The 22,334-nt window shown below is 41.9% G+C and overlaps 1 protein-coding gene across 2 annotated transcripts in view; it reads right to left on the reverse strand.

Annotated features, from left to right (window-relative positions):
* CLYBL (citramalyl-CoA lyase) overlaps positions 1-22,334 on the reverse strand; it is a 177,222-nt gene that overhangs the window by 68,875 nt on the left and 86,013 nt on the right. For both annotated transcript variants that reach the window (XM_074150823.1, XM_074150831.1), the window contains exon 2: positions 16,540-16,729. In XM_074150823.1, coding sequence (XP_074006924.1) covers positions 16,540-16,729 — 190 coding nt within the window. The remainder of the gene's footprint in view (positions 1-16,539; positions 16,730-22,334) is intronic.

A 22,334-nucleotide genomic window follows, 5' to 3' on the forward strand; every position in this document is an offset into this window, starting at 1 on the left:
TTAAAAATGACTAGGATAGGGAAGAATAAATAATGGTCATATCCATGGTGGGATGGGTAACAGGCTTTCTGTGAGCTGACGGATCAGGGTCAGAGGGGAAGCCAGAACAGGGGAATGTCACAGTGGTGCCTGATCAAGGAGAGACCACAGACAAAGATTTCTTTAAATAACTGAAAGAATTATCTCAAATTCTTTCTGAATCTCATGGAGGACTTTAACCATGCCAGTATCTACTGAGAGGACAGTGTGATGGGACACGAGCAATCCAGATTTCTGGAGTGTATGGAAAACAATTTTTTGATGCAAACTAACTACAGTCCTGAAGGCAGTTAGGAAGGCAAGGACACAAGACTTCAGCTGGCAGGCAGGCCTGATCCCATGCTAGGCTGACCCTGAAGTAAGGGAGCTCATAAGGGCTGGACAGACTTCAGCGACAAACTGCTCAAAATGCAAGAAAATCATCTGAAGGGCAGAAGAACAGGCAAGCATGGCAGGAGACTAGCTTGCTGAACAGGAAACTCTTGATTTAACTCAAAAGCAAAAAGGAAGCATACAGGAAATCATAGAATGGTTTAGGTTGGAAGGGACCTTAAAGATCATCAAGTTCCAACCCCCTGCTATGGGCAGGGACACCTCCCACTATACCAGGTTACTCAAAGCCCCATCCAGCCTGGCCTTGAACACTTCCAGGTATGGGGGATCCACAACATCTCCAGGCAACCTGTTCCAGTGTCTCACCACCCTCATAGTGAAAAATTTCTTCCTGGTATCTAATCTAAATCTACCCTCCAGTTATCTAAATATCCAGTTTTGGGGATCAGAAATGAAAGAAGATTGGAGAGTCCACAAGTGTACAAAAAGACTGATAAGATGTTCAGGCACCTCCCGTTAGAAAAAAACTGAAGGATATGCAGTCACTTTCACTAAATAGAGAAAATCTATAGGAACATTAATAACAATTCAATACATGGAGTATTGTTTTATAGGAGAGGGTTACAGGTTTCTGGTTTTCTTTCTGTAAGTGCTCATGGACAACAAATTTCATCTCATTCGCTGAAAATAACATTTAAGTTAAGTTGTTAGAAAATCCTGAGTAGACATTAGGGTGACCAGAGACATCTGAGGGCACTCTTTACAACTGGTTACAGAAACATCCATTGGAGTGCTTTGGAAAGGCTTCATCCTGCTTCAGATCAGAGGACTAAACTACATGGTGACATCTCTTCCAGCTAAATATTTCTGTTACCCCAGAAAACCCTCCAACAAATAATCCCAAATGGAGGTCCTAGTTTCTTCTGCCAGATACATTTATCAGAAGAATAAAAAAAGCCACAATTCAACAAATGCTCTGCTTCACTCAAGGAATCAGGCTTGGTAGCCACGGCAGAATTACTAAACATACCAACTTTACTAAGCACTTGAGGAGTTCTGGGTGTGAAAATGTCAGTGGCTGATGATTCGGGAGCTTCCTGCGTGTAACTTACCCATTTAAAAGCTAGCACAAGTCCTCCTTGAACAGTGAGAGTCAAAAAAGGGCCTTTATGCAGCCCTGTGTGAAACCCCGGGCAAGATTTCTTTGAGCTGAGAAGCTGCTGCTCTGAGCCACTGTCCCTCAGAGGGGCCTCATTTGCTTCACTAACGTTTCCTCACACCCTGTCCAAATGACCAACTTACCAACTCCTGGACCACATTGGAAAAGAGCCTTCTTACCTCCAGCTCCAGCTGCAGTGTGCCACAACCAGCTCACAGAGATCTCCTCTCTGCTACTACCTGGTTTTAAGTACTCAGAGGTAAGTGTTAAATATGCGCAATATGCGTTATTATTATATTTTTTGACCCCAGTCAGGAGGTTACTTGCGAAGATCATATGGCCTGGGAAGGTGGTCCTTGTGGGTCTGCTCTCCCTTAACAGCACAGAGAAAGCTCAGAGCTTCAACAGCAAAAGAGAGGGGAGGTCTCTGAGACCTCTTTGGCTTGCTGGTTCTTCTTCCTGCAGGGAACGTCACCTCTGGGAGGGCATGAGCCACTCAGCACTTTGTTATGTAGCACCAAATACACCTCTACGAAGAGATGGACATAGAAAGAGGTGATGCCTGCTGACCAGGGATCAGGATCGCACTCACAGGCTAAGAGCCAGTTGGTCTTTCTGCTAGTTTCTGTCAAGTCACATCAAACGCTACTTAGAGGTTGTTCGGTGCGTGAATTCCCCCCAGCTACAAAATCGAGCATGTATGTGCAGGGCTACTTCTAGCAGCCTCAAGCACTGAAACCCACGATCCACCATCATATTTCTGGGCATTTATTTTTTTTCTCAGCACTTCCATTGTACTTCACCAATGATAAGCAAATTTGACAATATGAAGCCAAATTCTGAGATCAGGTGTCCTGACTGGCAATGCTCAGGTGCTGCTGCTGTGGTTGCCCACATGCTGGCCCTGAACAAGCTTCTACAAAGCATCTACTCTAGAAAAACACATATACTCAGATGCAAGAGCACTCGGTGGCAGAGCCAAGCATCCCTCATCCCTCATCCCTCCCTCCCTGTTCAGTGAGCTCTTTCACAGTCAAGCAGCAGTGGGTCATAGCAGAGTCACCTGGAGGATGAAAGGTGGTCTGCTCAGTAACCACATTGCCCCCTCTCATCTCCATCTTTCTCTTCCAGAGACTGGAGGCAGATGATGAATGCCCAGCCAGATGATGTGGATGCAACTCCCCAGTCATATAATGCTCTCTTCCCACACAATCTTTCTTTAGTTCTCATTTGAGAGCTGCTTTACCCAATGTGTCACCATATGGAAAATGAAGAGCTAAACCTATTTACAGAAGCTGAGGAGCCAGCCAAAGGTTTTAAAAACAACCCAGCTCTTATGGGCAAAATCTGTATACTTTTCAACCCAGACAGTGAAACTGGAAACAAACTCTAAAATCCTATAGGACTGTTCATTACTTAAGGGGGAAGGAAAGTATAAATGTCCTTTATCTAAGGACCATGAGCTTCCAGGAGACATCAAATTCATATCCTTCCTGATGCAAGAAATCACAGGCACTTTCTACTGCCATTTCTCTAAAGGTGCTCAGCACCTCAGAGGGCTGAGGCAATGGGTAAAAGATACCTGCGTGCTTTAAAGCACCAGGCTTATGGACTGTTGCATATTTCTACATACAGAAAAATAAATTTAAAAAAAAAAGAAAAAGCATTTGGGAGACAGGTTTTTGAAACAGAGCCACAACAGAGGGCAAGCAACTGTTTCCAATTCCCACTAGGGTTCATTATCATTGGTGCAACATGCACACAATAGGGGATAAATCTTGGTCCTGTTGATGCCAAATGGTGTGTTTTCTCACTGACATAATGGTGCCAAGGTTCTTCCTCATGGCACTAACTTCAGAGGAGGACACTTTGGCCACTTAGAAATTTCACACTATTTCCACAGCTTAGATCTTGTTATGTGCTTTGCAAGGTAAAATCTATGCTACACAACCATGATTTAAGAAACCCCTTTAGGCAGCCACAGCCACACCTCTGGTAACAGGTTTAACCACACCAATGATTGCTATACACACATGCTCTGGCAGAAAAGATGCTTGGTAAAAATGTAGCCCGGTAAGTAATAATGGTTGAAGTAGCAACCAACAAGGAGGGAAAACGCAGAATTTCAAAAGCACCAAACCAAGAATCAACCTGTGAAGACATGTATTAGGTTTGCAAAGCCACAGTTAAATCTCTGATAACAAAACCCCAGTCTGAGAGTGGCTCAGATCTAGTTCTGCATGTTTTTGTGACTGGTGAGTTTATCAAGTAGATTCCTCTTAGCCCTCCACACAACAAAATACTACTTTCATTAATTCTTGCTGCAGCTGTGAATAAGGGCTCAGATTGTAAACACAGAGCTTTTAAAATAATTTACAGGAGATGTATACTTCACAGTTTTAAGTAATAAAAGGCTTGCTCTGCAACTGTGATGGGGACAAAGATTTTTTAATTGAAATATGACATGGCATATACTCTTACAGGTATTTAGTCTATCAATACCTAGAATAAGATATTACAAGACAAGGAAGTTCAGTGACCCACTCATCTCCTATACTGCCTACGGCAGTTGTCCCATAACTCTCTTTCAAGGTATGTAAGGAGAACATCATCAGGGTCTATGCTGAACAACTTTATGGGCCTGTTCAGTAAAGGGAGGAGTGTTTCTTCTGCAGTGCTGCTGGTCCTTGGCTCTTACAGTATCTAGCTGGAATGCAAAGACCTCAGCCCTCAGGACAGGAGAAGACCTTTGCGGCTACCCCATGCTCAGGTTGGATAACTGTTAATTAGTCACAAGGCACGTATAAATCAATGCATGGGCTAACATATGAATTACCAATTGTGGAGCCTTTTCCTACCCAGTGTATTTCTTTTGTATTTGAGGCAGAACATGGCCACTCCCAGATTTAATTTCTCATGCATATTTCACTCCATTTTTCCTTCCTGCAGTATTTGTGCCATTTATCTTGTCCTATATTCACTTTCCTTTTTTTCCTACTTTTGGGAAAAGCATCTAATATCCCTGTAGCATTAGTTTTTCTTTGTTAATGTCAAAAAATGTTAATCCGTGAAGACTTGCTTCCTAGATAATGTTAATTCAGCTGCCAGTTTTATAATAGGATTATGCTTTCCAGGATTTAAAAATCCCACTTGTTAGCTACAAAACAGACTTCTACTAACAGCTATAAAATCTAATTTAATCCCTATTGGCATTAACTAAATAGCTGAGGTATAATTTCTGTCTAGCTACACTTAACACCCTGCTATTGCCATAAATATATAAAATTCCCTTTGAAGTTATAAAAGAAACTGTTCAGTAGGATAAACAGGGTCTCATGAGTCCAATCATATGCTATCTCCAAGGCATAACAAATGTTGTTTACACATTGTAAGGATTTTGTGGACAGTTTATTTAACTAGATTCACCCATGTTTACATGTATTAATTTGCCCTTTTTCTCAAGGAAATGCATACTAAATTATGAACTATAATTATTCTATTTAAAAATAGTTGGTTAATGGGTGGAAGATTGGGTCTGTGTGAAATCAAAAGTTTAAAATGTAACCAAATAACCTGACTAAGCTGGAAGAAAATACCAATTTGTTCAAGATATCTCCTTTTAATACACATTGCATTGTGAAACCTTAGAAGATGAAGTTATCTCAAGACTGGCATAGGAGCAGTGATTTTGAGGCACTCTAGTAAGAGACTGTAACACGAAAGGAGGAAAGAATGAGCAAGCCATGGTGTATAATCATCCTAAAATGAACAGCCAGGATCTTTACAACCATTTGGTCCCAAATGAGGAGTAACACAAGGATTTATGGTCTTCTGGGGCTCAGTGATCAAAAATGAAGAAAAATATTTACAATTCTTTTCTCCCAACCTTAAAGAGGTAATAACTGGCAAGCACGTTGTTCTGGAGAGGGTAGTCCCAATGCACTGCGGTGGAAGAAGGAGAGCAAAAAGAGCTATTACAGTGATACACAGTAGATAGCACTATGTTATTCAGCCATTCAGGAGTTGAAACAAATCTCAGAGCAATCAAGCTCCTTTAAAGGCAGAAATCGTAGTTAAACTCAGAGAACACTAGGATTTTATTTATCCTTTCAGAAAAGACGCAAAGTGCTGATCAGACTCCACAGTCAGCTTATCACTTTACTTATTGATAAACAAGAAGACAGATCATAGTCTCCCTTGTGATATTCGCAGCCAAAAGGAAAGATGGGCAACCTCAGCAAAGCAGCTTACAATAACATCCAAATCTGTAAGTGTGCTGGATTTGCAGATGTATGTGTTTGACTTTGGAGACAGGTATATAATATATGTAGTTCAATGCACCTAGATGTGCTAACAACTGCACACGCTCCATACATAGATAAAAAACACTGCCAAAACAGCAGCTTTCAAATGCAGCTAGGTGTTTTGACTTACCCAAAATTAAGAAAAAAATTGGCGTGTTTTTTGCTTCTTTGCAAAATGATTCCTTGGTTGGAAGCCCGAACTCTGGGCATGGCAATATGCAACCTGGGGACACATTAAGAGCTTTTGTGCCCCTGGAGCCCGCTGCATACTATGTAGCCAGCAGATACGCAGGTTTAGATGTGAGTAAACAAATACTCGCGCTTCCTTATGATCTGTCCTCACTTATTATGGCTTTTATGATAGGGACTAGAAAAATCACAAAGGTTGTGTATCGTGTTCTGTTACGGTATGTGAGTGTTCAATGAATTCATGGCTCTGGGTGCTCTCCTGTTTCAGTAAGCCAGAGACACGGTTTTGTAGCTATTTTAGGTACTAGCTTGTTTCATGAAAGTGTATTATTTTGGTGTATAAAGCACTGTTTAACATACAGTCTTTTCATAATTCAGAGAAGAAAGTCATTCACAGAATATGTAAAAACCCAGTCTTTAGGCAATCGTAATCCATGTGTTTTGTCTTCTGTTGAACGGAGATAAATTACTCCACTCTAAGTTGAAGGGACGTCATGGCGTGGGCTTAGTTCATGGTGGAAATAAAAGGCTAGTTTTAGATAGTTCTATGCTTATTTTAGAACGGTGTGTCCTGCAACTAGCACAGCACACATGCCTTCAATTCAATATATAGTGGTGTATGGGAGGAAGAAGCCCAAATTCCTGAAGGGCTTAATCCTGAATTACTCATTTAGAGAGAAATGTCCTTAATTCCTTGTGAAATGTTATCTGAATAAGGACTGCAGAATCTGCAGCTTCATAAATATTGTGGACTCCTGCTAACTGGACATACAGTAGAAGGAAATAAGGCTTCCACATCGGTACCGAGTGCTAGGATCTTTTTCTCTGGTCTCTGGAAGAACGATAGATGAAACCAAAGGTACAGATGTTAAATATCATGCTTTCAGCTGGCACCTGCCAAGGTTCCTAGGCCTAACCATGACCACCACACATCTTCACCCTCGTCTGCAACTTCCATGTGTACAGTTATGCTGTTCTACCATCTGACATCAAAAATTTCTTTTTCTTACCCAGCATCCCGACACACGTCCTTGTTTTGCTACCTAATAATACTACTAAACCCCAGGTTTAAAGAATTTGGTAAAATAGACCACAGATTTTGCCCATAATCTTCTGAGTACCTCTAAGGTTCCCCCCCCCACCCCGCCCCAACACTCCTCACCATCCTGGGACAGGTCCAGCTTTGATGGCACCAAAGCACTGGGAAAAGTACAATGCATTTCCACCTCCTGTTACTTACCTATCTTACCTAAATTGGACCAAAGGTCCACGAGACCACTACCTTGACTGTTACTGTAGAGATACTTCATAGAAAAGTTTATCAAAGAGGGCAAGTGCTGTATTCTCTGTGTGTCCTACCACTTCCTGACCCACATCCCTGTTAATGGTGTCTGTCGGTTTTCTCATGCTTGGTCTGCCTCTCTGATTTCAAAATGTGGCCCTTGCAATGCGGATGAATAAGCAGGGTGGACTACTGGTTATGAGTACAATGGAGTCTTATGTTCAAGACTAGGTCTCAAACGTAATTTCAATAGAAACTTGGACATTCAAATATATTCCTCTGCCTGCTCATGGCCAACAAAGAAGCAAAGGACACCTGCAGCAAATGGTGTTGAGTGCTGAGAACCCCTGTGACTGCGAGCTGGGCAGTACCTTCATGTTTTGCTCACCCCACAACCCAACACATGGCTCTGCATGCAAGCAAAATCTGCCCAAATTTGATCCAACAGATTGTTTCTAAGGTACATGCGTATACTGAACATTTCGTATTGGCTTGATTTTCTGTAGCACACTTGAAACTTAATGGCTCTCTTCGAACTAAGTGCTAGATGCTCAGTGGTTGTGCAGCGATATCCTTCTTGCTATGAAAACAGATGAGATACTGAAAACTGGTCCAGAAACGCATAGTAACACATGACTTCTAGTCCTGCAATTAACCCTCAGTACCCAGGTGTGCTGATCTGCCTGTGGGCAGCAGACTGCACACAAACAGCTGAAGTACTGTGAATTCCAAGTCCATACAAACATTAACTGTATGTTTTAAAATATTATCCCAGGTCTATTAATGTATTCCTGCCTGAAATCCCTGTTAATACTGAGCCAAGACATTTTCCCTGTTTCTAGACACTGTTATGTCAGCAGTAATAGTTATATCAGAACATGTCCACGTCAAACTTAATTGGATACATCTGAATCAGTGGAAAAGAAATAACTGGCAATTCAAAGGCTCTGCTCGAAGAGACACAGGCATTACTGAGCTCATTAAGAAGAAAATTGCTGAATATTGCGATTGTCCTTATGAATCCTCAAATCTTTATCTAAGGAAGATGATTGGCTTGTAGAGTAAAACAATAGGAACAAAAACTTTTATTGTCACAGCTACCACTCAGGAGTGGCAGTTCTTCCAGGACCATGGTGGGATTAATAAGGAAATGAAAACACTTTACAACTTTCATAAAAATGTATATTCATCAGAACTCTTCAAGGATCAAAAAGGCCTTGCAGAGTTTCACTGTACAGTTCAGCTTCCCTACAATAAACCAGAGAGACTTTTGGACTCCCCAATTCCTACAGAAGAAATTTCCCATGCTACTGAGACTTTTAATAATGGCAAGCCACCGGGGAAAGCAGCATTCCCATTTTAATTTTGTGCATCTTTTGAAGAGAAGTCACCCTACTATGTGCCTGTGTACATTTAATCATTCTCTACACACTTTATCAGCAAGCCTTCTCCCTGTAGGAGGAATACAATTAGGTACAGTAATAATTTATTATAAATAAAGCAAAGACCTGGTAAAATAACCTAGTTATCAATGTTTCATGAAACCGTGCCTATGAAGTACTAGCTAACATTCTCACTATGAGCTTAGAGAAATACCTGCAGCATTGATAAATCCTAACCAACTTGGCTTTATTAAAAAAAAAAAAAAAAAAAAAAAGATTATCATCACATAATACAGGAAAACTGATGATTTTAATTGAAGTAGCTAGAGATTTATGGAAACTAACTGCAGCTTTTTTCCACTGATACTGGAAAAGCTTTCAATAAGATCAATAAGGAAATGCATTTCAATAAGGAAAGCCTAGGAATTTTTTTGTATACCATGCTGACCCATTTTATGTATTTATCTCCACCCCCATATGTAGTTGAAGTGTCATTTTGTATGCAAGAGCCTCTTCTCATCTGTGATAAGGAATAAAAAGGTCAGAAGGCCTCAGATTAGGGGAAAAATTGTAGGCAAGGATGCTCTCTTGACAGTGTGTTGTTTGTTCTGACCCCAGGATCAGATCACTAGAGAGATGGAGAAGGCATTCTCATGGGGAGAAATCTCCATAAAATCAGCATGTATGCGGATGATCTGCTCTTAACTGTAATGAACCCAGAGTCATGTCTTACGTATGTGTTATTCATAATGGAACAGTTTGAAAAGTGGTCAGGCTTTAATCCTATTTTTAAAAACAGACGATTCAAAAGAAATAATTGAATTTATTTTTTCTTCCATGGCACAGCACAGCGATGATCTTTTAAGTGGCTAGAAGATATTAAGTAGGAACAAATTTGTGTTATGACCCTAAGAGGCCATGCTGTGCATAAGCAAAATAGGTCCTTCCCCATCCATCCTCTTAGCCCAACTGAACTTCCCCTCACTGCTGAGCGGAGCAGGAAGAATGGAAGAGGCTCAGGGGCTGCCATTTTCCCTATTTGTGGAAGGGATGTGAGGAAAGGACAGAACAGAGGCTTCCTCTTCCCCAGTTTCTCTTGCTCAAGTCCTGGAAGAGAGAGCAACTTCTTTCTAGAAGAGACGAAGTGATACAATCACGATTAACAGCAGAAAGGGCTTAGGAATTGAAACCCTAATCGGTCCTACCTCATTTTACAGTGCAGCCCTGAGTATCAATAACTTTTATTGGATGAATGACATCTATTTAGTTCCAGAGGAACAACAATAAAATTTCTGATTTTCAAGTGTTTCATGTCAGGCGACTGCACAGACGTTTCCCAGCCATTTGCACACTCCAAGGGGTTGCTTTTACACCTCTGATACAAAAAAAGATGACAAGGGGGAACAAGGGGTTTTGTTTTGCTTCTTTATTATAACACTGGCATTCTCCATGGAAAGAAAAGACCAAATCCTAGCCCCCTCAAAATTTGCCTGAGATAATTTTCAAAGGTCATCTTTGGCATGTGGGACTGTGCCCTGCCTGGCCTGATGGCACACTACAAAGAGCTACAGAGTAAGGCTGTGTATATTCCAGTTATTTAAAGCCATCCTACTGACCTCAGTGAAGATAAACCCACTAATAGCACTGGTTTGGAGGCATCAAAAGGCTCTGAAACTCTTGTCAAGGACTCAGAAAGAGGCATAAACACTACAGTAGCAGCTCCAACTATTCTCTTGCTACGCTGACCTGGCAGCTAACACCTCCTGGATGCTCTGAAGAGTAGCAGCACTGAAGACAGGATCCTGCTGGAAAAAACGCTGTTCTAGAAAACTCTCTTGTAAGGGCGGTAACCTTACGAGACCCATGGGAACTAACTACGAAATCTCAGCCTGCTCTGCCCTTGGAAAATGAAAGCACTGGCATGGAAATCTTCCTTTCTCCAGCAGGAGGAAGAAACTTTTATACCTGATAATAGGTTCACCTGGCATGGAAGCATAGTGAGTAATGCAGGTCTCCAGAGAAAGCTATACCGGGGAGTGCTGGCTCGGCTGAGAGGCCTCGAGATATCTTCAGTCAGCTCAGCTCCTGCACAGAGACCTCTCAATGGCATTACATGCAATTCAGTTTACTGGTTTATATGACTTGGTCAAGCACATTGATTCAGCCACCTATTTTATCTTTTTCTTTTTTACAATTAAAATGAAAGAATATTCAGGCCTTCTCCTGCGAAGAGCTAAAATAGATATAGGCTATTTTTGTACTATTTCACAAAAAGTCTCCAGAGTGTGACACATTTGCAATGTATCAACACTGCAATCTGTATTATTTCTAATTTTATAGTTTTAGAATTTCTATTTGAACTGTTCACTTAAAAATATCGCCAAGTGAGCCATTCTGAGTCATTTCTTTAAAATGTATAGCAACACTAGAGAAACTTTATATGCATATCAGTGGGGAAGAGCCCCTATTTTCATTTGTGAATAGTAGCTCAGGGAAAGTAATTTCCCTTTAATAGTATTCAATTCTCCCCCCAACCAAAACCTAAATTTCTGTTGCAGAAATTCCCAATGTCTTACAGAGTCTGGAGCTACCTGGAGAGGCAGCTGACAGTACACACCCCGTGATGCTACGCATTTGAACCTCTGAAAACAGCGTGTGGAGCCCCAGCCAGGATTTGAAGTCGGCAAGACTAAAGCTAGCTTTATAAAAGAAGGCTGAAATTTTCAGCAACACTGGGACATTTTCCTATCATCTTCCCTATTCTGAATTTTTTGAAGACCTCCTTCAGATCTGTCCAGTTGCAAAAGTCCCACATGTCCTGCTCACGCCAGAATCAACTCTCACTCTACTTGCAGACTTAGTATGCAGCATACTGCAACTTTGCTTTTTAGCCATTTCTTTCCACTGGTTCTCCTCAGAAAGATTGCTGAGAAATTTAGGTATTTAAGAAACGTGTAGACATGGTTCTTCAGGGCATGCTCTAGTGTCCAAGATTACTGGTTTGCGGTGGGGTGCTGTGTGGGTAGGTGATGGTTTTTGGTTTGGTTGTTGTTGTTGTGTGTTCAGGTGGTGGGTGGTGGTTTTGTTTGTGGTGGGTTTTTTTTTTTTTTTTTTTTTTTTTACTGTTGGTTGGACTCGATGATCTCTGAGGTCCCTTCCAACCACTACGATTCTGATTCTGATTCTGATTCTGAAATTTTCTCCTTGTGAACTTCTTGCTGCAAGGTGTTGTTTTTTTTTTTTTTTTCTGATTTAGACAAAATATCAACTAGAAAAAAAGATTGAAAAGAAGTAGTCAACAGATGATACCTGAAATCATGATTAGTCTATAGCTCTTGAAGATAAGAAATACAGGCACCAAAATGGTATGCAGACTAGAGTATGGCTATGGGATCCCCTCTTCTGGTGCTCTCTGTGAGCCATTACAAAACATAATTGTGGGGGGAGGGCACAGGTGAGGATATCTTCCAAAATTTCATTGAGAGAAAATATTGTATAGAAAATAGTTAAAGATTTTAAATTTATGATAGCAGCTTCAAAAGCACCTACTGCAACCAGATGCAGTTTTGCAAATGTTATCAGTTCCAGTTACAGGAAGGTCATCTTCCTCATTTGCCTCTAAATGAGCAATGAAATGGAGCTGCCGAAATTCCAGATTCTTGATCTCCAAATCTAACTGAATCCTAATACAAACCACACAGTGTCTTGTTAAAATAGACTTGTTAAGACGTGGTTCAAACTTGCTGCTCGGACTTGAAGGCCTTTTGTAGACAGATAAGTTTGGGCTAAGGCACCGTGAACCTTTAACCAGGTCCTGATTTTCCCCAAACCCAACATTTTGGCAGCAGTTTCAAGAAAATACGTAACTAGCATTTTTATTGGTATGAAACACAGCAATAAATAGTCAAATTCATCAGTACTATTTATTTTAAGAATAATGATTAAAGGACAGACTTGGTGTTGCTGTGTTCCCCAGTGTTGTTTTCCATCTCAGTTTCAGATGACCCATTTGCAATGGGCCACTGAATACTGTACTTCAGTGCATGTTCTTGACAGATCTTTCACACAAAGTCTCCAAACACCTCAGAAACATTAATAAATTAAGCTGCAAGCACAATAATAATTTCAGCTTCACATTCACAGAACCTAAGTCTCAAAGTCTTCCTGAGTATCTCTGGCGGATCTAAAAATGGAATTCAACCTTCCAATCAGTTTGAATTAGGCTTTCCTACTAGATCATGCAATCACACAGTCTAATTCAGGTTGGAAGGGTCCTCAGGAGACCACCTCATCCATCCACCTCCTCAAAGCAGGGCTTACTACTGCTCTACACCAGGTTGCTCACGCCTTCATCCAGCCAAGGCTTGAATACCCCCATGGAGGGAGGATGCACCACCACTCTGGACAACCTCTTCCACTGTCTGACAACCTGCATGGGGAAGACTTTTTTCCCTTGTCTCCAGTCAGCATCTCCCCTCATGCAACCTGTGGCCATTGCTCTTGCCCTGTTGCCGAGCTCCTCTGAGAAGAGTCTTGCTCTGCCATCCATCTAGCTTCCCTCAGGCAGCAAAGCCTCCATCAAGGCCCCCAAGCCATCTCTTCTCCGGGATGAATAAACCCAGCTCCTCAGCCTCTCCTCCTGTGCCATGACCACCTTGATGGCCCTTCCTGGTCTCCTTCCCGTTGCTCAATCTCTCTCTTGTCCCAGGGCCCACAGCTGGGCACAGCTCCTCCTTCCCAGGAGACCCCCAGAAGCCAAGTGGGAGGGAGGAACATCCTTCCCTGGACCTGCTAGGAGGTGGTTGGCCACCTCTGCTGCAAGGGTGCACCACTGAGCCTGCTCAGCTTGCTGTAAAACCGCAGCCAGGACCTTTTTGGCAGAGGTGCTCCCAGAGAGTCACATCCCCAGCCGGTACTGGTGCATGGGGCATCCCAGTCAGGAGCTAGGACTTTGCTTTTGATCTTGCCCACCCCTTCCTCCAGATTGCGGAAGTCCCTCTAAGGGGCAGTCCTGCTGTCCAGTCATTCCCCTGAAAAATGGTATCATCTGCAAACCTGCTGAGTGTGCGCTCCATGCCCTCAGCCAGGTTGCTGATTAAAATGTTACACGATATCTGCAAAATGGCACTTTTAACCAAGCACCAGTTAGGCTCTGATCTACTCAGCACTATTCTTTGAGCTCTACAGCCCAGGCAGTCTGTGTATAGGGTTCATTTCTCTTCCAGCTGGCTATCAGGACATCATGGGACACTATGCCAAAAGCCTTACTAATCTAAAGGTAAAAGACATCCACTGCTCTCCCCTCATCCAAACTGCCAGTAATCTCAAAGGAGAAGGCGAATCAGGTTTTAAGGCATGATTTGCTCCTGAGCAGTCCATTCTGGGTAGGTCCTTAGGTGCCTTGAAATACCTTCCATGAGAACCAGGACTATCACTTTCCTGGGGACTAGTGTTAGGTTGATGGGCCTGTAGTTCCTCACTCTTAACCCTTCTGTTGATGGCTGTAACATTTGCCTTTCTCCAGGCACCAGAAACCTCCTCCAGCCACCATGATCTTTCCATGATGACAGACAGCAGGTTCAGGATGATACTAGCCAGCTCCCTCAGCAGCCTCCAGTGTGTCCTGCCTGGTTCAACTGACAGGCTTATTTGAATAGACCCTAACTCCATCCTTCCCTACTGTGGCTGCTACCTTCCTCCCCCAAGTTTTGCTTCTAGGATACGACCTAGGAGGCCTGAGAGCAGACACTGACTGTAAAGCCTGAGGCTTCATGGAGCAGTGGTTCCCTGCTTGCTCTGGTCTTCCTTCTCATTTTTGCTGCTGCTGATACAGTTGTAGCAGCCATTCTTGTCCTGCTCACCCCTCACCCGTTTTAATTCCAGCCAAGCTTTGACCTTCCTCGTTCTGTCCCTACGTGCCTGGATAACACTTCTGTGACCATCCAGCCAATTCCTATCCATCGAGTGGTCCATCCATCAAATCTATGTCTCTCCAATTTAGAGACAAGGATGTCATGCAGAACAGTGTCAAACGCCTTGCACAAGTCCAGGTAGATGATGTCAGTTGCTCTTCCCTTGTTCACCAATGCTGTAACCCCATCACAAGAAGGCCTCCAAATTTGTCAGGCATGATTTGCCCTTAGTGAAGCCATGTTGGCAGTCATCAATCACCTCCTTATTTTCCATGGGCCTTAGCATAGTTTCCAGGAGGATCTGCTCCATGATCTTGCTGGGCACAGAGGTGAGACTGACTGGCTTGTAGTTCCCCAGGTCTTCCTCTTTTCCCTTTTTAAAAATCGAGGTTATGTTTCCTCTTTTCCAGTCAGCAGGAACTTCACCGGACTTCCACCACTTCTCAAATACGATGGATAGAGGCTAAGCAACTTCATCCTGCAGTTCCCTCAGGACCCGTGGGTGAATCTCATCATGTCCCATGGACTTGTGCACCTTCAGGTTCCTTAGATGGTCTCGAATCTGGTATTCTCCTACAGTGGGCAGTTCCTCATTCTCTCAGTCCCAGTCTCAGTACAGGGAGCAGATTGGGTTGCCTTACTCAGCTCCAGCTGATGCAACGGGTCTTTCCTCTTTTCTCTGCGGAGCTGATACCCAGTGGCGTAACTCCACTTCACTTCAACAGAGCTAGAATTTTACCCTTGAGAAATTACTCTATCAACTTTGTAACCTTGATCATAAAATTTTGTTTTGCTGTCATCCTCTATTACAAACAGATGGTTCTGCTATTAATGATGTGTTTTATATAACTAAGCTGCACCTAAAAATACTACAGTTTAATACACAATTTTGACTTGTGTCATCTCACAGCAGTAGCCTCCTGTCCTGGTTTGACCTAAGCAATATTACATCACGGTGCCAGCAGATACAATCTTAGTCTTTCATATAGTATTTTAGTAACTGGAAAATGTTTTCCAACTGTCTTCAGCAGTACACGTGAACATTCAGCAATGGTATTTTCACTTTTCAAAACTAAAATAGATATATGCAAACTCTGTAAACATTTTTCTTTTCAACATATATGTAAAGACCTGAAGGTTAAAGAGAGCACTACCCAAGAGAGTCCTTCTGGAAAGTATTACCTCCCAAGAAACAGAAAAAAATAAAATTTCATCCACATTTTTTGAGATGACACAGGAAATTTTTCAAGTCTATTTTCATAACTTCCTGGGCAACACATTCATATTCAAACCCTAAACAATGCTTGCTGTAGTTTGAAACACTGTAAAATGGACAGGAAAACTGACAAACATAAAAATGATACAAAAATGATGGCAAACTTACACTCCTGTTCAAAAACTCTCTCCAAACCCTGGTGCACTCAGGGTCGAACTTCTCCTTCCTTCAGAAACACCCTTAACGGCACTTCTTCCAAAAAGTTCAGTAAGTAAATCTTTCTAAACACCCCAAGGCTTGAACCCAAACCCACAGTTTTGCTCACAATCTGTAGATGCTTTATTTCAACAACAACCCCCCCCACCTGGTGATTCTGAAATAACCATTTTTAGCTTCTCTTCTCACTGTCCATTTCCTCCTCTTCCCTATGAAATATGCAGCAATAATAACAGTATCTCCCTCTCTTCTGTGATAAGAGCTTACACTCAGCTCTGTATTCCTTCAACACTCCCTCCCCGCTCACTCACATGTGATCTCTTTCAGTGCTGGGTAATCAGATTTTCCCAATGCCTTCACAAAGCCTATCACTGCTACATCATTACTACATTACTATCTTAAGATTTATCTTTATCTCTCTGGTTGTCACTTCCCCAAGGCAAAGGCAATGTTTTTCCACAAGTTCTTTTTAGCACTGATTATATCACACAGATAATTTTTAATTACCTTTCTGTTCAGAGCCACGCCATCTTCACAGTCCAGCACCGCACAATCTACATTTAGTGATGGGATTTTTCGTATCTTCTTTTCATCATCTGCAGGTACATACAGCACAGCTCGCCTGGGAATGTACTTGTGAGATGATACGAAGCGATAACTAAGCTTAGGAACACCAGCTGGCAGAGGAGATTCCACCCTGTAAAGGATATTGTTGAAATTAGACTCTTGACTACGATGCTGCAAAGAATACTTGACTATATTTTAAAAGAGAAACATTCCTATCTAGATAATGGTTGGTTTGGGGTTATTTATATATATTTTTTTTTCCTTAGGAAGAGTCAAGGTAGGGAGATATCAGTATTACAGTTAATAAACCTCCAAAACTACTATGTTTAAAAGAAGTTGCAAACTTAAAACACTCAAAACTGACGAACTGCCAGGGCTGAGGTTATTCGTGCAGCCTTAATTATGCTGCCCATTCTGTGCACTATGACAAGTATTAAATACAGAAGGGTGGTGGTTGTTTTTTCCCTGTCATAGGACTCCTGCATAGGATGGAGGCTGTGCTGGGAACAGATCGGGAGTGATTTAGGGAGGAGGCTGCTATCTGTTGCGTTTGCTCCAGGAGCTGGACGGCATGCTGTGAACGAAGCAGGGTGTTGGTTAAAACAAACATGGATTTGCAAAGCTGAATTTGCAACCTTAGCATTATACCAACAAATGAATTTGCATGCAAATTTTAAATAAGTAAAATGGATGGAGGAGGAAATGAGAAAAACAGGAATGAAAACCCTATGTAATGTGGAACCTCACTAATCCAAACATGTCCTCTCAGAAGCATTCAGATCTGCAGATCCACAGCACAGACTTCCATCGACAGAGCTCATGAACCCACCAGCATCACCAGCAGGCTGTTAGTTGTGGTGGCTTTTACAATTTATAAATGCTTTGTGCACCACATATCAGTGCAGGTGTGAGCCTGTGGTGCCACATGGCTTGAGAGGGTGGCATCCGTATGGTCCGTAGGCGTCAGGTTTGTGGTGGTCTCCACCCCATGTTGGTATACCCAGTGAAGGACCAGTTAACCCACCCCAGGCAGAAGCTGAGCTGGTGCACTCAGAGGCAATGGGGCTGCTGGGGGAGGCTGCCCCCGGGTGCGGTAGGGAGCTTGCTTCGCTCCGTAATTACAAGCACAGAGAAATAAATTGCAGAGGGTGCCACTGTGTTTCATGGCCTTCCAAAAAAACACAACCCTTGCCTGCTCCTGTTCCTCCCCATTTCACGCTGTACCCTCCAAGCCTATTCTGCTACATCAAAAATGAGGACGAAATAATACAATTTGCCTTCATACTCAGAGCACAAGTCACTTATGCCACAAAATAATCCTACCATATAACACCATTATGCATTATCATGTATATTATTCAGCACTTTGAATAATGCAAAGCTTTTCTAGCACCACGCTGAACATGTCATTATCGCATCATGTCAGGGACCCATGCATTTTCCTGTGCCCCTCTTAATAATGCTTCCCAAGTTGCTACACTTGGATGACACATGGCTACAGGCGCACGTGGCTTTTCTTCACAGAGAACATGACTAACCCTCTCAAATGCTTGGAAATGAGTTCAGTCAATCTAAATCAGAGCCAGCGTGGTGTGTCGCTGACAGACCACTACGATACTTGCCTTTCTAAGCTAACCCCGTCGAAGAACCCTCTCTTCTCCCAGAGTGGGTACCCTAAATGCTGAATGTAAGTCTTGAGTTAAAAATATGAAGAAAGCTTTTGTCACATTTTATCTTAGTAAACTAACTTGAAGAGGACAACTATTCCACCATCTCCTCTGCTGTGCGTCTGCATGTCCTGGGTGGAACCACTTTACAAGAGTCAGACTCTTCTATGTAATACGCCTGGTAATGCTTATTTCAGCCTAAGAAAAGAGGCAGCTTTGATGTTAAGCAGAAATGACACATTATTTTATTACAAGTGCCAGTGCTACCCTTGCTAATAAATCTTCTTCATTCCTAACTGCAACAGCTTCAAGACTTGGTAATGGAGGTCCTGACAACACCTGGAGACATGCAACTGAGATCCACTGGGTCTCTTCTAAGTACCCTTTTGCCCCTCGCCCACAAACCACTTCTTATCCCCTGCTTCATGTTGAAGTGGGGACAGTAACACAACTTTTGGCAACTCAAGTGGCTGCTAGTTAAATCCACTTAATCCCATTTTCTTGCAGTAGTACACTTTGGGAGAGCACGGAGGAGGTGGAAGAGTGGTTTATCGCAAATGGAAAGAGAAGGGTCTTTTTTCAGTGTGACACAGAGGTCAGTAAAGAAGTCTACAGCCCTTCACTAAACATATATGAGGGGACAAAAGTGATTAGTTTCTATTCTCTTTCTCTGATGGCTTCCACCCTGTAGTTTCCAAAAGCACAAAGGAGTCAAAGAGCTCAGTCAATTAATAGTTAACTCCAGCCTAGAGCCAAGCAGCCCCTGAAGCACCCTTAAGGACTGCCTCTCACCAGCCCTCCAACCCACCCCAAACTCCAAACTCAATAGAGGTGGCTAACACCATAATCTGAGAGCGTGCTGAGATGAGATGTATCTCCTGTCACACGTTTCCCAGAATCTCTTCTGGGTTTCCATCGAACCACGGGCTGTTTGACCAGCGGGTTTCCCTCTCACTGCTGCAAGCCCCACAAAGGCAGCTCTGCTCTGTGTACCGTGCACAACGGCATGTAGTATCCTGTAGGTAAAACCATTGCTACCTGCAGTACAGATTTAGTCAGGTGGCACCACTGAGGTTTATGAACTTTCTTCTAGAGGGGGGAGCAGTATGGTTTCCCCAGCAGACCGCCTGACTCCAAAGAAGTGGTAGATTTAATCCATTAAAATACAATCACCTAATAGGCTTAATGTTAGAAATACTATGTATTACTATGGTATAATAGCAATACTACATAATACTATGGTAGAAATACCCAGTGACAATTGGTATCTCCCTCTCAGCTAATCGACTTTGTAGCTACCTGGGCCCAAAACACAGGTTTATCGGGACACAGATTATTATAAAAACATACTGTTAATGTGTCAAATTATTAGCCTTATGGAACATTTTAGCAAGCTGAAGAAGCAATAAATTTTTCAAGAGGTATGGCCAGCAAAAAAAATGTACGGGAGGAGCTGGTGTCAGTGGACCAACACAGTATCTTTCTTTCAAAACAGTCAGCTCTAGAAATGTACATGTAAAATAAGAGTTTCCAACAAGTATGCTTATGTGTGACTGCAGTAAATGTTTTCATATGCTGTTATTTTGACATGTATTCTTAAAAAAAAAATCTTCTGTTCTCACTGTGTGTTTTCCTTGCATAGTCATATTTTATGTTCTACGATAAAGTGAAATGTAGAGGAAGAAGTGGATTTATTAAGAAATCCATTTGCCTACAGATCTTTTTAAAACACTGGCAAGGCCCCTGGTGCTATGCATATTAGCAGTTAGCAACTCTGGTAGGAAACACTATCCTGATTATCTTGACTTCTGTTATTTTGATAGAATAGAAACATCGCCAGCAGTTACTTTTTTTAGGACAAAAAACCCCACACAGCACTGCAATCTCAATTATATTGTTAACCCCATGCCATAAAGAGGAAGAAAATCTTACATATGTTTCCTGACTGCAAGTATTTTAATGATTCAAACTAAGCTTGACTATGCTTTAAACTAAACACATGGACAAAAGCCAAGTGAATTTGCTAAGACAATGTTTCTTCCTTTAAGCACTGTAAGTTAAAACAAGGACTAGGCTATTGGGTAATGCTCATTAAATTGTTTTACAGCAGCGTATTTTCATTCATAGCATCTAGCAGCACGCTGAATGCTCTTGGGTCTAGGAAATGAAACTAAATTTCTTCTGCAAACATAACAGTCTACTAAAGTCTTCATCAAATATGTAAAAGTAGCTGGCAAGTTAAAGTTACCTCTGATCCTCAGGAAGGAGAAAACAAAACCTTTTTGATTACTAAGAGACATTGCACTTTGCAATGGCAGCCATAGAGTGTGACTGCAAACCAGTGAAATTACCCCAAATTATACACATTTCCCTGCTGTAAACTGGATTTTCACATTCCAGAGTTGCTCATATGCACACATATACTTAACTGCACACACCTGTACAGTCTTATCTTAGCCAAAAATGTATAGCTCACAAAGTAAAGTACTCCCATAAGCGATTTTCAGGATCAGCACTTTAACCTGTGCATCTGTTCCTTGTTTATTTGCTAGGTCAAATCATCCTTTAAGAGATGCTACACCGTGATCTACTTAACGCATGGAAAAATATCCATTGCTTAATAGGCCAAGACTCTCCTACAATCTTTGGCACAGTGTTGGCAAGTGTTTACAAAGAACATTTTTAGGCATCTGAATAAAACCATTAAAAAAGCCGTATAATTTCCCCAATGTGTATTTCTGATCTGTATGGGCGTGTGTACTGACCACAATCCTGGATATCTGTGGTGATGTGGCAGAAGGACAGAAGCGACCCAGGACTTAAGACTTCACTGAACACAACCCAGCTAATGTAGCAAAATCTCCTACAAAGTATTTCTCCTATATGTGCAAAAAAACCCACCCCAAAGTAAATATAATGGTCTTCCTATGTTGAATTTACTAGGGAGCAGCTCACAACCCGCACACAAATAATCCGCCAAAGACAAAGGAAACTTCTACGAAATTACAAAGCCCCGCAATTTGCATAGTAATTCTTTGTAATTAAGAAAAGAAGATATAAGTTGTTTGTTATAAACATCAGCAGGCCCTGTGCAAATACGAAGGGCTCGCAGCCGAGCTGAGTGTTTGTCGAATCAAAGCGACTCGCCGGAGAGTTTTATTGGTACAGCTGCGGCGCATGCATTTTATCACACATGCTAATAATCCTGGTTATGGCACTAACATTTTAATCATTTGTTCTGTGGGCTTGTTTCTCAAACAATTAGCACTAATGAATGGCCAAAATACCTCGGATCATATATGTCTAATTGCAGTCAAGAGCGGTTATTGTCTGCATGTACATTTCAATTCACCTCTGGGGATAATGTTTGTTAATTGTATTTCTTTATATAGCAAGTGAAAAAAGGCTGTTCACTCAAAAAGGGACTAAGTGTTCTCTTCTTTCCCTTTGTTCCCACAAGAAGCTAAAGTCACTTCAAGAGGCACTTAATCCCATCATCCATGGTTACAATTGCCTTACAGCATCAATCAAAAAGAATCTGAAGTAAAATGATGCAGCTATATTGTGTAATTAAAAGCAATTCAGGTAGTTATTGCTTGGGGCATTTTCCAGGTCCAAATACTTAAAATGGCACTGCGGGGATGCTAAATACTGTAGTGTTTTAAATTTGGTCAACTACAATATCTCACAGAGAAAGGGGAGGAATATGCAAAAAAAAAAAAAAATCTCCTAGTGTGTATTGTAAAGCGAAAGAAAAGAGGAGGAATAGCTAACGTTTGAAGTGACAAAATCTACAAGTCTCCATATAAAAGGGAAATAAAAATATCAAGGAGAAAAGGGGAGGAAAAAGAAAAGGAGGGCAGTTTTCAGGGAAAAGAATTTCCCCACAATTGTTAAAAAGTTAACGTGTGAAAAAATGCTAACGTTTCCTCACATGGAAGACAAAAACTCACGTCACAAGCTTTTACCATCAGAATACAGGTCCCCGAAATCTTAGCGCTTTCCTAGTGGAAATAAATCCGAGGTAAACTGAGCAGTTCTTTGGGGGGCGGGAGGGGGGGGGGGAAG

This window comes from Numenius arquata, chromosome 1 (genome assembly GCF_964106895.1).
Source record: "Numenius arquata chromosome 1, bNumArq3.hap1.1, whole genome shotgun sequence".
Lineage (NCBI taxonomy): Eukaryota > Metazoa > Chordata > Aves > Charadriiformes > Scolopacidae > Numenius > Numenius arquata.